Genomic DNA, 16,532 nt, shown 5'->3' with positions numbered 1-16,532 from the left:
TAAGTTCTACATTTAATTAATTAAGTCATAAGCAAATTCAATTATTCCCAAGATACAATAGTAACTCTACCCGAAAAGAAAATAGATGCGGCAACCTTTTTAAAAAACGCAAAATTCTACGTAACAAGACTTATTTTTCTTTTTAGTTGAACTTTGATGTTTTACTCTTTCCTTTTTGGTTTTGTTATTTTTTTTTGTAAATATTTTTTTTTGGAACCAACAATTTTTAATGGATGAAAATGGAACTAACATTGCTCGCCATAAAGAGATTATATTTACTTTGAATTTTTTTTATTTTTCATCTTCAAGAACATTAAAAGCTCTTTTTCTTGTGTACACTGAAAAACACAATGTTTTTTTTTATCCACCAAATTTGTTTGAAGATCGATTGAAGAATATTTTTTTTACTTTACTTGATTTTCTATTTTGCTTGTTTTTTTGTAAAGAATTTTGTAGTGCAAGTAACGGTATTTTACAATAAATATATTAAGGTGTTTGTAATGCAATGATATATGTTTTTTAATTTAAAAATTTAACGAATGATAAATATTTAAAGAACGCGTTAAAGCAAAATAAAATAAAAATTCAAAAAAAAAAAAAAAACACTGAGACGAGAAAAAACAAGCGTTTGATATTTGCCTTGCAATGTTTAAAGAAAAAATACATACAAATTTTTTTTTAAGGATTATTATTTAATTGATACGTCAATAAAGAGAAACATGCTTGGATGTTGTAAATTATATGTACATAATATGTATTCATATAGATGCATAATATATATATATAAATTTGTATTTTAATGTTTTACATGTACAATTGAAATTTAAAATTTGTTGTACAATAAATTTTCATTTAATTATTATGTTTGTATACCCACTTATTTTTGATTTTATAAAAAGAAAATTTTGTCTTTAAGCAATTATTGATAAATTGCAATTTCTTATATTAAAAGCAAAAATATTACAAAATATAAAATGCTTGTAAGCCTTGTTGTATGAGAATTAGTGAGATAGAATGAGACGGAAAGAGCATCATTGTCGGATCTTTAAATACCTAATGAAGCTCATTTCTAATTATATGGAAAAGAAAACGTATAATGGAGAAATCTTCCTTTGGGTAGTTTTCGGTCTTCCTTCTTTTACAAAATTATTGACATTCTTGAAGGAGTTTAACTGATTTCAATATTAATACTTGTAGAACGAGTTCCATTAAGATTAACAGCCTGATCGTGTATCTCGATTTTTTACTCACTTTTTATTCACTTTCAAATTAGAATTCTCAGTATTTTCTAATAGATGTTTCACTTTTCCAATAAGATGAATGTCTCACTTTCAAAAACAAAGTGAATAAATTTTGTATGCATTTTAGAAAGAAAACGAGATACGCAATACAAAATCCTTCTCACTCGAAAATTACATTATACAAGTATATGATAGTTATTCACTTTCCTCTCACTTTTCGAATAAAATAGCGAGATATACGATCAGGCCTTAAAACTTACCGATTTTGCTTGGATTATTGTCTTGAATCTTCTAGTTTACATAGCGGAGTGGTTAGGCAGTCACTTGTCTTTGTATTTAACAATAAAATTCTAAAATACAAATTATCTCTTTTACTATCAATACAAAACTTATTTTAGTAAAGAGCTTTTTATTCTTTCTGCCGCCCATTTATGAAAATTTGTTAAATGAATTGAAACTCTATGCGCAATAAAATCTAAGCACGTGAAGAAATTTTTGCAACTGTAAATTCCACATTAAAAATACAAATAAAAAATTGCAATTTTAAATTTTATCAAGTACTTAAAAACAGTTGAAAACCATGTCCCAATATTCATAACTATATACAAAATTTTATTACAGCTACATTTCTAATATAATCAAAACTAAAGAACTTGTTAAAAAAAATAAAAATGAAAAAAATTTAAAAAAATAATGAAAGCATGAAAAAGCTTTCATTCAAAATAAATAAAGGTGCCAAAATATGCAACAAATTTTTTTTTTTTACTTCGGTTTACTATAATAATGATTGCATACCTACATACATACATATGTGTGCACATATAGACTATAATTGCCTTCAACACTTTATATTCATTGGTCAAAGTCACGGCAAAATATAATTGTTTAGTAAGTCAAATGAAAAAAAAAACACGTTTTTAATAAAATTGTTATTAAGCGCATTGTAAATGAATAAGTGATCACATTAATAAATATACACACATGCATAAATGTTATATATTCACATACACAAGTATAAATTTTAGTATATTACATATGTATGTATATATGTTTATACAATACGTGCATAAATGTTTTATAATTAAATTAAAATTTTATTTAAAACTTAACAAAATTACAAATTAAATAAATTAAGTGTATTTATGTATGTCAGAAATTATAAAATTGTAAATATAAAATTTTGAAAATATTATTTGTGTTATAATTTGTATAGCGGGATTAAATTACATTTTTAAATATAAAAATAAAATAAAAACCACACAGGTGAAACTTGTCATTTTAAACTACCAACATTTTTTTATTTTAATAAAAATAATATTTTTAATATTTGTTACTTTTTCAATATAAAATATAAGTGCAAATATAAATATGTATGTATCTTTGTCTATGACGTTCATAAAAATGGAAAAATAAAATGATGATTTCAATCTTGTGACTTACGTATACATATACAATACGACAATCTTTAAACAGATCTGTCTGAACTGTAAATTTAGAAATCCACCATCTATTTCGTGCTCTCAGAAAGCTAGGTAGCATTATTATTCAAGCTGTTGTGGAACTATGATGTGCTCCTGCTGGTTAAACTACCACCCACAAACAGTTTGATACTCATTAGAATACTAAGTCAGAAAACGAAATCACTAGACAAGCTGGCAAAAAATAAATGGAATATGCAAGTCTACCATTAAGGGCAGACTCAGTGTTCTGCTTGGGGAATGATCGAACCTTCGCTGAAGGGCTATAGAAGAATTCCAAAATGGGGAATTATTTCTTCTATCTTACTCAAAAAAATTTTCCTCAAAGTTTTTGAATAGGTTGAATAAAAGTTGGATGCCTGTAGTTACTGACTTCATCATTGGACGTTGTCGGGTAAAATATGAACTAAACTATATAAAGGAGGTAACTCCCTTCAAGTCCTTACTACGTAAATTCTGCAAAAACAACGTGAAGATTTCCGTACTCTGAATTTCAGAACGTTTTCTCGGAATTGATGAGTTCATTCCCAATTCCTCGAGGAGAAAAAGCAAGCTTACATTTTCAAAAACATAGGTTGCCGAAAACTGAAATTTCCATGGATAGAAAAGAAGGTAGAAAAAAATAATTTATTTATTATCATAAAGAGCTAGGTATACATTTTCTTTAAGTGCAAAGTAACTTTGTCACTTAAATGCATTTATCTGTTTTAGCGAGTGATATTTAAGGGGTTTACATATATTTTGTAAACAAACAGATGTTTGGATGAACGGCCAGATGGTATACGGAATGAAACTATAATAAGCACATTGTTTTCGATTGATGTACTAGCAAATGCTTTATTTATTTTTAAATTTTTGCAAAAAACATAGAAAACCACATAAAACACAAAAGCTATTTCATATGAAACGTAATTAGAAATGTTTGATAATAAAATTATGTGAATAATACTCGTAAGTACTTATAATTTTCTTTTGTACATTATGGCTATATCTATGCTGCGGAGCACATACATATTTATAAATAAATATTTCTACACCATATATCACATATATGTATACAACTGACACAAATTTTTATATAAATCTATTTGAGAAATAGAAAAAAACGTGGTTAATTATTTTAAAGCTCTCAAGTATTTTAATACAATATAATTATATTATGTACATACATACATATGTATTTATAGTAACATTCAAGCTGTGAGCTGAAAAACTTGAAAATTTTTTAAAACTAAATTGAAAAGCCACAAATCACTCAATCAAGATTCATCATTATATCGACATTAAAGTATATTCTCACATATACATACATATGTGTACAAAATCTAATACTAGATAATATAAGCTCATATATGTATGCATACTCTATATCGTATAGATATGTTATAATATTATTATATGTACATACACATATGATTTTAGTAAATAATTTACACATGAAAAACAGGTGAAAAACTTTCTTTTTTTTTTTGTTTGTATTTCTAATCAATGTGTAAGTACATAAAATGTTGTAAAAATCTTTTTATAGTAGACAATACAATGTTAACCACATAGAATCGTTATTATGTTGTTAATAAATATCTTAAAATTTAATTTAATAGATTGTATTCAAATATGTATATATAGAACAAATTTTGAAAAGGCCGAAAAAATTAAGAGATTTAGGTAATAAAAAAAATATATTTATTGTGTGCTTGCCTTAATTACTGAATTTCCAAAATTTGCCTTAAATTTTTTTAATATATTTTAGAAATAGAAATTTAGGCATATGTTTTCTTTATAATACAAGTAGTTTCGACAACTATTATAAGTTTATTTATTCCGAAATTTTAAAAATAGTTAATTTGCAGTTCAAAATGCGCTAAGTAAGTCAGTGTGTTTCGCTACACTTTCAATACATGAATATGGAGAAATAATTCTCTGTTCAATGCTTAACAAAAATTTTCAGTAAACAAATCATTGAAGAAGCTTGTTTTGTCCTTTATACAGCTTTTATTTTGGCTCAAAATCTCGAAGAGAAGCATCAAGAACAAAAAGTTTAAGATATGTCTTTTAAATACTATTCAGCGGAACACAATTTTAGTCTCCTTTAAATATATGTAAAATTTTGTTATTAAATGAACCTTCGATTGCAGATTCTCAATTCATACAAGTCTTCAATTTCAATTCAATTTAAAAATTGAAAGTGAATTTCGTTTTATAAATTTTTAACATAAGCTTATGAAATACAAATATTATATTATGTGTAATATTAGAATATAAAATTTCCATTTATTTTCAATTAAATAGATTACGATATTTTGCTATACTAATTTATATGAAGCTCGCGTATTTTATCAAAATAATCTGTATATTTAAATGTTTTGTTATTTTTATTGTGTCAAACAGGTTTATATAATAATTTTCCTTTTCTTTTCCAAGAAAAACTTTTTTCTTTCAGTCTACTTCTTATTCACGTTATTATGGTCTATTGCCAATAATTTCTTATTATAGAAACATGCCTGAAATTATCCAATTCAAGTATATTAATTTTTAATTTTTTGTTTTGATCTTAATTAAATATTCACTAAACTAAACTATATAATGAAAAATTTATATGTGTTTGCATCTACATGAATTTAAAACAAAGGCTATTAAAACATGTTTTATTGTAAAGAAAACGTTATATTATAACAATTTTGTATTATATTGTTATATTAAATTTTAATTTGCAAAGTGAAACAAAATCAAACCTATAGCTTTGACTAATTGATATTGCGACAAAATTTAAATGTATGAAATGCAATAAAATATCAAATTTCTGAAATGTGAAGGAGAAAATTAAGTTTATTTTTCTAAGAATATATTGGGCTTAATGATTGAGGGTTGATACATGAGAATGCCTCATAGTAGCCACATGAGAATGTATTATAATTGCTCTTACATATGGTGGCCACGGAATTTCTATATGCATGTTATTTATTTTAAATTACTATGAAATGTTTCTAAACTTGAATTCAAATTATTAAATATTCTCATCTTGAGTAAAATATTTATTTATATATACATATACTTTATAATTTCAAATAATGTTCCAGTTTCCTAACTCTTATATTTTACTCTAACATGTATGCAGAGCAAATTAAAATATGGTTTAATAAATAATAAGATTAATAAATAACACACGAGTACATCTATGTATGAATATGTGCAGAAAAAAAACTCAACTAAAGTGTCAATTTTATCATATTAAAAATATTTAAAAGAACATAACCTAAAAATTAATCGAAATATTAATAAATTTCTTCAAATATAATAGATCTATGTATATATATGTAAATATATTATGATGTTATAAAAAACTACATGATCATCATTATTCAACTTCAACTATAGCCTATGCACATTTTAAAAAAAGCTAGTAATCACATCTTATTTATTTACTTTTTAATTTTATCATTTTATTTTCAATTAAAACTAGTTTTCCCGGCTTTTACTATATTTACTATAAATTTATTAAAGTATAGAACTAGATACCTAAAATAATTCCTCAAGCCATCATTTATATTTGCTATACATTTTATGTACATTACATATAAGCAATGATTTTACATATTTTAAACTGACCTTTTTTTTTGATATTATGCATAAAACTGTCCGGGTATAATCATTTTAGTTAAATATTTTACGCAAATTCCGATTATGGCCATATTAATTGTATATGAAACGGATTGTTCAGATTTTAAATCTAAAATTGAATTCCAAAATTTGAAAATTTTTAAGGAATTAAATTAATTACTCCTAAATTTTCGAATATACTCCAAATTGTTATATACGAACATAATTCCAAACTTTTCCCTACAAAATTTTGTTTTATTTTTCTATAATCTTTTATTGCAGGTATTATAGAGTCAGTAAATCTTTAGTAAAGTTTTAAATAATTCATTAAAATCGACTATAACATTTTACTTACTTTAATGTTTGCTTTCATTATAAAATAAATTCGAACAACTTCAAATATGGTCATCTAATTTTAAAAACATGTACAAGTCATTCCGATATAACAAGTGATCTAATTAAATTTTAACAACATATACATATTATGTGATCATGTTGCAGCAGGATAAACTTTATTAAGTAAAATATAAGATGACAATAATAATTTTTATATAGCAAGTTTTAATATTTAATTCCATCTCTGTTTTTCAAAGATATACCTACTTATAATCGAACTATAAAGATAATTATATAAACACAATAAATGTGTATAAGCTAAAAGTGCACTTGTTTTTTAATAAGGCTAATCTTTTGAAAATTTTTCATAGTTCCGTTTTAACTTATACATGTTTTGTTTTATGTTAATATTGAAATTCTAATTATATGGATTATTAATTCGTTCAGTAAATTTCAACACGTTATAGTGTGAAATAGGTATACCCTTGAATTTGAAATTGCAGTAATGCTGACAGAACAATCATTTAGACGAATTGATCTCGTATTAGTTTTGAAGTCTATAAGGGTAAAATTAAATTAATTAAATAAATAGGAACAAATAAAAATTAAAAAAAAAATATTTTGGAAATATTGTATTCATAAAAATGGAAAATTTTTCGCATTATAGCGAAATTAGTATATGAGTAACGTAATTACGTCATATGATAACTGTTTTGATTTTATAAAATAGTTAAAAATATATTGCATATTCTTCACATAATGTTTTTGCAGAATTCCGTTTATGCCTGCGTTATATTGAAAATTTGCGTTAGAGGGAAAGCCCCTGCGTTATGTTAAAGAATTTTCAAAAAAGATATAACTATTCATTTAAGTTTATATGTAGGTGCTTATAATTTTTCAAACAATATTAAACATTTGTACACACACTTGGTATACTGTTTAATATATAATATGTTTAGAAAATATTAATAATTATTCACTCTTGTAGGCACGTTAATTCATTTTTAATCTTATATATCGTAATTGACTCTTGTCCCTACAGGCAATATAATATATAGACATATTTTTAATACTTTTATGTCTAAATTTAACTTCCAAAAATATTCCTCATCAATACTACTTCTATGTTAACTTCATTTTACACGTATACAATGGATATACAAGTAAGAATACAATATACTTACGTGCATATGTTTGTAAGAGTAAAATATTCTGTTAGCATTTCATATTAGCATATACATATTTAAATTTTTCTTTTATTTTGTATGTTATACCTGTACTTTATATTTCATAAAATTTTTTTTTATTCAATTTCTTTTTTATTCCTATTTTTTAACTCGGCCACGAAATCGCAAGTGACCCACTTAGGCATCTCATAGAAAGAATACATAATAATAAGATATTAAAATAAGCATAATATTTTCTGTTTATGTGTATATGTAGGTACTTCTATATACATAATACATACCTCTTTTATTTTATTCTACTTTAATATTCTACGGTATAATATCCAATATCTACTTTATAACGTTTTAAATTTTTTGTTTGTTTTTTTTTTTTCATTAAAGCATGGATGGGTTTTTGTAATCAATCGTAACATAATTCTTGTCACAATCACACTAGTAATGAAGTTGATTTTTTTTTCAAAATTCAAAAAAAAGAAATAAATGTATGTACATGTATGTACAGAAAATTTCTATGGTTATTAAATAACATTATAATACGAACATACATACGCACTTACTCTATCCACTACTATTATTTGTTGCTCGTATTGAATATAAACAGAAACGAAACATATGGTAAGGCGCAACATGTTGTAAAATTTTTAATGTACCGAAGAAAATAGTGTGGTGAATATTATATGCCACCTTACCTGTTGAAATATATATTTTTGCATATATTTAGGAGGCTTGTTTTTTTTCTATACAGTATTAACAAATAACTCTTACCTTTTCTACTTGACATATTATTTTGTATTTTGTAAAAAAAAATGTTAGCTTAAAACATAAGATTAAAATTAATAATTTTTAGATTATATAATTCCGGAAATTTACATGCTTTTATAAAATGAATTATATTTTTGAATTGACAGAAAAAAATAGAAGAATAAACAAAAAGAAATTTGCTTTTAATAAAATAACAAAACCTTAAACCTCAAATTGAGGTTCGAATTGAAATGCTGTCGGTAGTAATAACAAAATAATTGTCACTAAAACCGATAATAAATATTCAAGTCTAATACATTGTTTATTCAATGAAAATTAATATAAATATACGAATATTGAATATACATATTAAATATATTTAAACATTGTTTCAAAAAAGTCTTTTAAAATTTTCAGAATTTTATGTATAACTAAATAAGTTTTCTTATAAAATTGTAACAATTATTTTATTTATTTGCAATAAGTTTACTATAATTATATTATTAAAATATTTAACTTTTTTAAAAATATTGTCAGAATATACACATTTATTTTAATAATTTTTAAAATAATTATACAATCTTTTCTTTTTACTGTAAGCAAATACATACAATACATTGCAATGACAAGCAATCCATTGAGCAGTATTTATTTTTTACATTTTAACATTTATAAAATATATTCATTTCTAAAATAAAAACATAATTCAGTTTTACAATTCATCCTGCATGTACATAATGGGGTCTTCGTTTATATAATTTGATTAATGGTAGAATCGCATTTTACAAATTATAGGTAAACTCATTTTGAATCACTTTCAAATCCGAATTTTGAACTTTTTATAAGTATATAGAGGTAGTAATGTAGAGCAAAAATTCTATTGTGGCTACGACTATATTGTTATTTACTTTGAACTTACTGATCTCGGTATTTTTGATAAAATTTAACTATATTTGGCAGTAGGGTATGCTGCTTTAAAAACATAACTTTCCAAATTAATTATTTAACGACAACCTGATAATAAAGTATTTACTTTTCCATATTTAAATAGTTCAATATATAATATTTCTTATTTTTATTATAGAATTTAATAATATGATAGACGAAAATTCATTTACAAAATGTAAAGAAAGTCTTTTCAAAATGAAAAAATTTTAAAAAATTTACTTTCAGTCTTTAATAAGTTGCATGGCATGCATTGATTTTGATTTTTTTTGTAAATGTCAGTTTATTAATCCTTTATAGAACCTAATTGCGTTAAAATAATTTTCTAATGGAGAAACCACAAAAAAAAAGGGACAAAAACGAAGAAGTTCGACATATCACAATGTAAATAAAGTCTTTTCAAAATTATTTTTTTTAATTTAATATTAGGAAAAAAAATAAAATGCAGCTACAATTGTTAAATTTAATACTTTACGTGGTAGCCCGTAGATTTGGAACAGCCCAAAGTCATCGTTTTATAGAAGAAGTCAATTTTTCCATATCAATTTAATCCGAAATTTTGGACAATTCTTCTATAATATGTTTTATACGGTCACTTTTGGATTTTAGTATACTTTTCGCCAAACTTTACTTCAAGTGGGCCCAAAAATTCTCAATTGGATTGAGGTCTGGACTTTAGGGGAGTGTTTCGAACACTTTTGGGCAGTCATGAAGCAAACAGCTTCTTACCAAATAAGATTTATACTGCAAGCGGTTATACCAATAGAATTTATAATAACCAACAAGACCAAATTTTTCGACTTTGTTTACCAGGTTCGTTTTTAAAATGTCTAGATATTGTTGCTTATCTACATGACCATCTTTAAAAAACAAGTTTAACACCCCGCGACAACATATACAACTCCAAAACATTACAAATAATTTTCCAAATTTAATGATTGGTATAATATTTGTTTTGCCGAAACTTATAAGGATGAATCAGAACGTTATTGCAACGATGTTATATTCTGTGATGAATTTAAAATTATGCTATATAACAAGCAAGGATCAACTAGTGTGAGGAAATCCGTTATAGGCTCCAAACAACAAAAATATTATACCAATCGTTAAATTTGGAAAATTATCTGTAATGTTTTGGAGTTGTATATGTTGTCGCGGGGTGTTAAACTTGTTTTTTAAAGATGGTCATGTAGATAAGCAACAATATCTAGACATTTTAAAAACGAACCTGGTAAACAAAGTCGAAAAATTTGGTCTTGTTGGTTATTATAAATTCTATAGGTATAACCGCTTGCATTATAAATCTTATTTGGTAAGAAGCTGTTTGCTTCATGACTGCCCAAAAGTGTTCGAAACACTCCCCTAAAGTCCAGACCTCAATCCAATTGAGAATTTTTGGGCCCACTTGAAGTAAAGTTTGGCGAAAAGTATACTAAAATCCAAAAGTGACCTTATAAAACATATTATAGAAGAATTGTCCAAAATTTCGGATTAAATTGATATGGAAAAATTGACTTCTTCTATAAAACGATGACTTTGGGCTGTTCCAAATCTACGGGCTACCACGTAAAGTATTAAATTTAACAATTGTAGCTGCATTTTATTTTTTTTCCTAATATTAAATTAAAAAAACTAATTTTGAAAAGACTTTATTTACATTGTGATATGTCGAACTTCTTCGTTTTTGTCCCTTTTCTTTTGTGGTTTCTCCATTAGAAAATTATTTTAACGCAATTAGGTTCTATAAAGGATTAATAAACTGACATTTACAAAAAAAAATCAAAATCAATGCATGCCATGCAACTTATTAAAGACTGAAAGTAAATTTTTTAAAATTTTTTCATTTTGAAAAGACTTTCTTTACATTTTGTATTTACTATTTAAAGAACATTTTGGATTCTTCAAATACATAATCTAACTATACCCCAAAAGTGATCCTTTATCACAGCTACATATTTATTTCTTTTTTAGAAATATACATATAAATATTTTGGAATTAAGTTAGGAATAATATTTTTCCACTTCTTCTAATAATTTTTCTATACTATTTTCATTAATTTCAACGAAACGTTTTGCACCACGACTAAAATAATAAATGTCACCAGTATAAATATCAAACCATAAAGCATGTATATGACAATTAAAATTTTCTAAGCGTTCTTTTAAAAGTCCATATGATGCGATATTTGATAATTGTTGTAATGTATTAACTTGAGATAATTTATCTTCAATTGCAAATTTATCTTCTGGATCAATATATGCAACAAATTTTCTTAATGGGGTTTCTGAAGAAAATACTAATGGATCTTTCATACCAGCTTCTTTCCAATCTAAGAATCTTTCTAAACTTGAATTTGCGTGTGTACAAAGCCATGATCTTAATGGTGAAATACGTCTATTATTCTAAAATTTACAAAAAAAAGAAGAAAAATTTTAAATTTATTTCAAAAGATGTATTAAAAAAATGTAAAAGTACCAAAGATGATAGTTCTGGATCTCGAAGTTGATAAAGTAAATTCATTGCTTTACAATCACTGTGACCGCAAACTATAATATGTCGGATATCATTAATTATACAACCTAATTCTAATGCAGCCGGTTCACAACTAAAATATTCATCTTGAAAATGGTGGGAATTTGGAATTAAATTACCAGCGTTTCTCACTGAAATTAAATAAAAACAAACATTAGACTGCTTTGAAAAAATTGTATTGTACATGCTTTCTAACCAACAAACATATCACCAACAGCTGTATCAGTAAATCTCGTGGGTATCATCCTAGAGTCCATGCATGTGAAAAACACAGCTTTTGGCTAAAAATTATTAAAATTAAAATATTTTAATTGAATAATTATTAATCGAAAAATTTAAGATTTACATTCGGAAATTAAATATTTTGTTTACTAGATTAAAAATTGAGGTGATATTTTTTATTTTCAAACTCTGGCTCCAAAAAGAAACGCATCACATAATATGTAAACAGGCCTTTAAAGGAGGTTATTTTTGATATGGCAACGTTTTAAGAAATACATATACATAAATAAGTATACAAATTATAATTAATTTTTTATTCAATTTTAATTACTAATTATTTTCGCTCCACTAAATACTACTACTTTTAAGGTTTCCCTATTTTTATTCTCGCATTTATTACAAATACTCTACCCAATTAAGTATACTTAAAGTGTATGAAATCATTATGAATAGATTATTTAAATAAATTGGCACAAAAACCCAAAAAAATTGGTATATTGACAGTGAAAATTTATTTTAATGATAATTTAATATTATCCTATAATTTTTTAATTAATCTAACTAGAAAAGGTTTGCGGTATGCGTTAATTAAATGTTCGGCAAACTGAAATTATGTGGAGCGGCTACTCACTCGTATATTCATTGGTATATAAATATGTTTGATGTTTGCATGAAACTTTAAAACTATTGAAATAATATTCAATATTTTTTTAATATTAATATTTTAACGCCGTCCGTTTGAAGTTCGAAATTTGAATACGCTGCGGTTGCCGTATAATAGTATAGTATAAACTATCTACTAATTAGATAAAAAATATTCTAATTTTAAATTATCAGCAAAAATAATATTTATTTATTAAATTAAAATCGAAATTCGATTTTCACATCAAATAATTTCCTATTTACATATATGTATTTGATTATTTGCATCCTATTTACAAGTACATATATTTGATATGTGATAATTTTTATGTAAATAATTAACCATTAACTGATTAAGTATGTATAACAAAAATTTTTTGTTTATTTAAATATAAAACTCTAATTTATTTTCCAAATTTGATTAAATTAAAACTCAAAGATTTGATTATCAGCTCTTAAAAGTTATTAAATTTTTTATTATTTTTAAAAGATGGAAAATTTCTATTACAAACAGAAAAATAATATTCTGATTCATTTTAATTTTTCTATACTTTGATATTCAAGATTTTGTAAACAAATATCAATCATATTTTTACAATAAACAAAAATTTATGAAATGTGATATGTATTATGTGTATAAAATGCATATACCAGTTTCGCCCGTCAAGTACTAAACCACATAACGTAAATCTTTACGAGTAAAACATAAAAGTTGTTAAAACAGCTCGGTTTTAGCTACCATGTAATACTCAAATTTCTTGTTATTGCAGTCAGAATAATATACAAATCATAATTTTTATATCATCATTAATATTTTATATTTGAGTTAAATTTAGGTATAATTAATTAATTCATTCAATTGTGTATGTCTATACATATGGTATATATGGCTACATACACAAAATATATTTAAAATTTTTATTTATTTCTCAAAAATGAATGTATCAAATTTTATAAATAAATAATGACTATTCTATTTGATAAAATAAAAATATAAAACACGTTTATGTGCATATCATTTGCAAAAACTCAGTTTTTCAAAAGATATAAATTATATTTATGTTTTCATTTGTGTACACAAAATTCAATAAGGTAACATTTGAGATAAAAACTTTTTTTTTTGACACAAAAACAAACTGCGAAAAAAAAACTCACATTGTTATGTTATGCCCTCTTTTATGCTCAATTCATTGAAAGTTATTGACATTAAAAGTATAAAGTTCATTATCAACTACAAAACGCAACCTCACACATATAAAGTTTTGATAATAAATTTTTTTTTACACTAACTGTGAACATTTTTATATTCTAATTATAAAAATATATTAAAGTTTTTATCAGTTGTTTTTATTTACGTTAACCTATGACTTTCTAATTAAAATATTTTAGAGAAGAGTACGTATAGCATTTTGGCAAGCATATTGAAAAATGAAATAGCTTTTTTTTATGCTTCAGAATAATTACCGTCATAATAAATATATATTTATGCATGTACATACCTATTTTTATATATTTTAATAACTATTTCTATTTTTTATCAGCTATTGATAACATTTTAATTATGTAGCTTCTTTGTTAAAACATACATCTATTTTATAGTTAATTACATATATGATTTTGATAAAGAAATCACTCTGATTTTATCAAGTTCCAAAATTTTTCTTGTAATCTCAAATAGACGCATATTTTGTAATTTCGTAAGCAATAAAAATAATAAATTGAATAGATATACTAGACCGGTTACTAAAATTTACCTCGTATGTAAGTTCCAATCGATTTATTTTGGATAAAATATATTTTCAGTGTAATATGTATAAAGTCGTCAATATAAATTTTAATTTTAAAAATATTTGATAAATCTAAAATAAAAGTGGGAAAATTTTTGATTTCACAAAATAAAAATAGAACATTTAATATTAGTTGTAAGTAAGTATATTGCATAATTGTATGATCTATGTACCCTCTCTACTAAATTAGTAGCCTTTCCATATTAAAGTTTAAGTAAATAATACTAAAGCTAGAATACAAAATAAAGAATGCTAAAATTATAACAAATTTTTTATAATCATTACTTATTATAAAATTTTTATATCATCCTGCGGTATGCACTCATGTTATTAATGATGCTTTATTCATAACGATTATTTTATGAATAATTGTTATAATTCGAAAACTTATAAATAAGCAAAAAAAAGAGCGAAAAAATTCACTTTGTATCAGCTAGACTAGAGCTTGTTTCTTCTTTTTTGAATTACACATTTACGAGATTATTTTTATTATACATAACAATTACTACTCCTTTTATGAATATATATATATAATATTTATATATGTATATAATATATATATAATATTTATATGTATATATATATATATATAATATTTATATATGTATATAATATATATATAATATTTATATATATATATATATATATATATATATATATATATATATATATGTATAATATACTAATATTATAATATTGAAAAATTAAATATAAACAAACCTCTGGATTATTTTTGACTTGTTTAAATTCGGCTACCATGTGTTCACGTGTTGTTTTGCGGTATGTCATTATCCCTCTTAATATTTTATTCATGTTTAACCAGTTGTGATGTAATATTTGTAATAACAAAGTATTTATATGTGTATAAATATATTTATATATTTATTGGCAATGGAAATTATATTTGATTAAAACAAAGTGTTTCTTTTTTTTATACATGCATTCTAAGATTAGAAATGCTATAAATGCATATTATTATTATTATGTAGGTGGGTTTTGAGCTTTCAAAATTGTACTTTTATAAATTTTCAATTAAAATACTGTCATTATTCTTACGCAAAAATTATTCATTAACAATAGATTAAATAGAATAATTTTAAATCAAATTTCTACTTAGTATTGATTAAATAAATGTTCCTAATTCCTATACAAGTTTACACATCATATATATATATACATGGGTATGTAAGGATTTATACATGATAATGCAATATTGTTTCTATATTAAAACATTCACTTTTCATTAAAATATAAAAATTATATTGTACGAGTATGTATAAATTTTCGCTATTAATTTATTTATTTACATAAATGTTTTATAAAAGATTTTAACGATATTATTTTATTAGAAATTAAAACGTATTAAAAAACATTATTTCTGTTTGTATATAAACACACTAATATGTTCGCTTAATGTACAATAATTCAATATGTATAGAATTAAAAAAACATTCACTACCATTGACATAAATTTACATAACTAATTCGTAAATAACAAAATTAAATTCGGTGAATAAAAAAAAAATATAACTAATACAGCAAAATAAATAAAATGGAAATAATAAAATTTATAGTCAATTTCGACTAAAATTTTACCGAATATTTTAAATACAACGTGTTCGTTCTAAAAACAAAGTCATACTGCCGATTTCTTAATTCGTATCACATTATTTCGAAATTAAAAGAAGCAAAATATAAATTCATAACATAAAAGAAAAATTTAAAAACAAAAGCTTAAAAAATTTAAACAGTGATTCTAAGTTATGTAAACAAAAATGTATCACATTTTGATACAAAAATTTTGTTGAAAAGTAGTTTGACAG

The 16,532-nt window shown here is 23.7% G+C and overlaps 1 protein-coding gene across 2 annotated transcripts; it reads right to left on the bottom strand.

Moving 5' to 3' along the window:
• Positions 1-11,401: 11,401 nt before the first annotated feature.
• Positions 11,402-15,770, bottom strand: LOC129615682 (beta carbonic anhydrase 1). 2 transcript variants are annotated; one of them, XM_055531032.1, is made up of 4 exons: positions 15,430-15,770; positions 12,255-12,339; positions 12,002-12,189; positions 11,402-11,928 (listed from the first exon to the last, which is right to left on the bottom strand). In XM_055531032.1, the coding sequence occupies exons 1-4, from the start codon at positions 15,520-15,522 to the stop codon at positions 11,527-11,529; spliced, it is 768 nt and encodes a 255-aa protein (XP_055387007.1). In that variant the 5' UTR covers positions 15,523-15,770; the 3' UTR covers positions 11,402-11,526. The 2 variants fall into 2 exon arrangements, with proteins under 2 accessions (XP_055387007.1, XP_055387008.1); XM_055531033.1 differs by lacking the exon at positions 15,430-15,770 and adding an exon at positions 12,405-12,613.
• Between the last annotated feature and the right edge of the window lie 762 nt (positions 15,771-16,532).

Source organism: Condylostylus longicornis, unplaced genomic scaffold, assembly GCF_029603195.1.
Source record: "Condylostylus longicornis isolate FDR11 unplaced genomic scaffold, ASM2960319v2 ptg000144l, whole genome shotgun sequence".
In the NCBI taxonomy this organism is placed as follows: domain Eukaryota; kingdom Metazoa; phylum Arthropoda; class Insecta; order Diptera; family Dolichopodidae; genus Condylostylus; species Condylostylus longicornis.
This window is presented reverse-complemented; position numbering and strand designations above follow the sequence as displayed.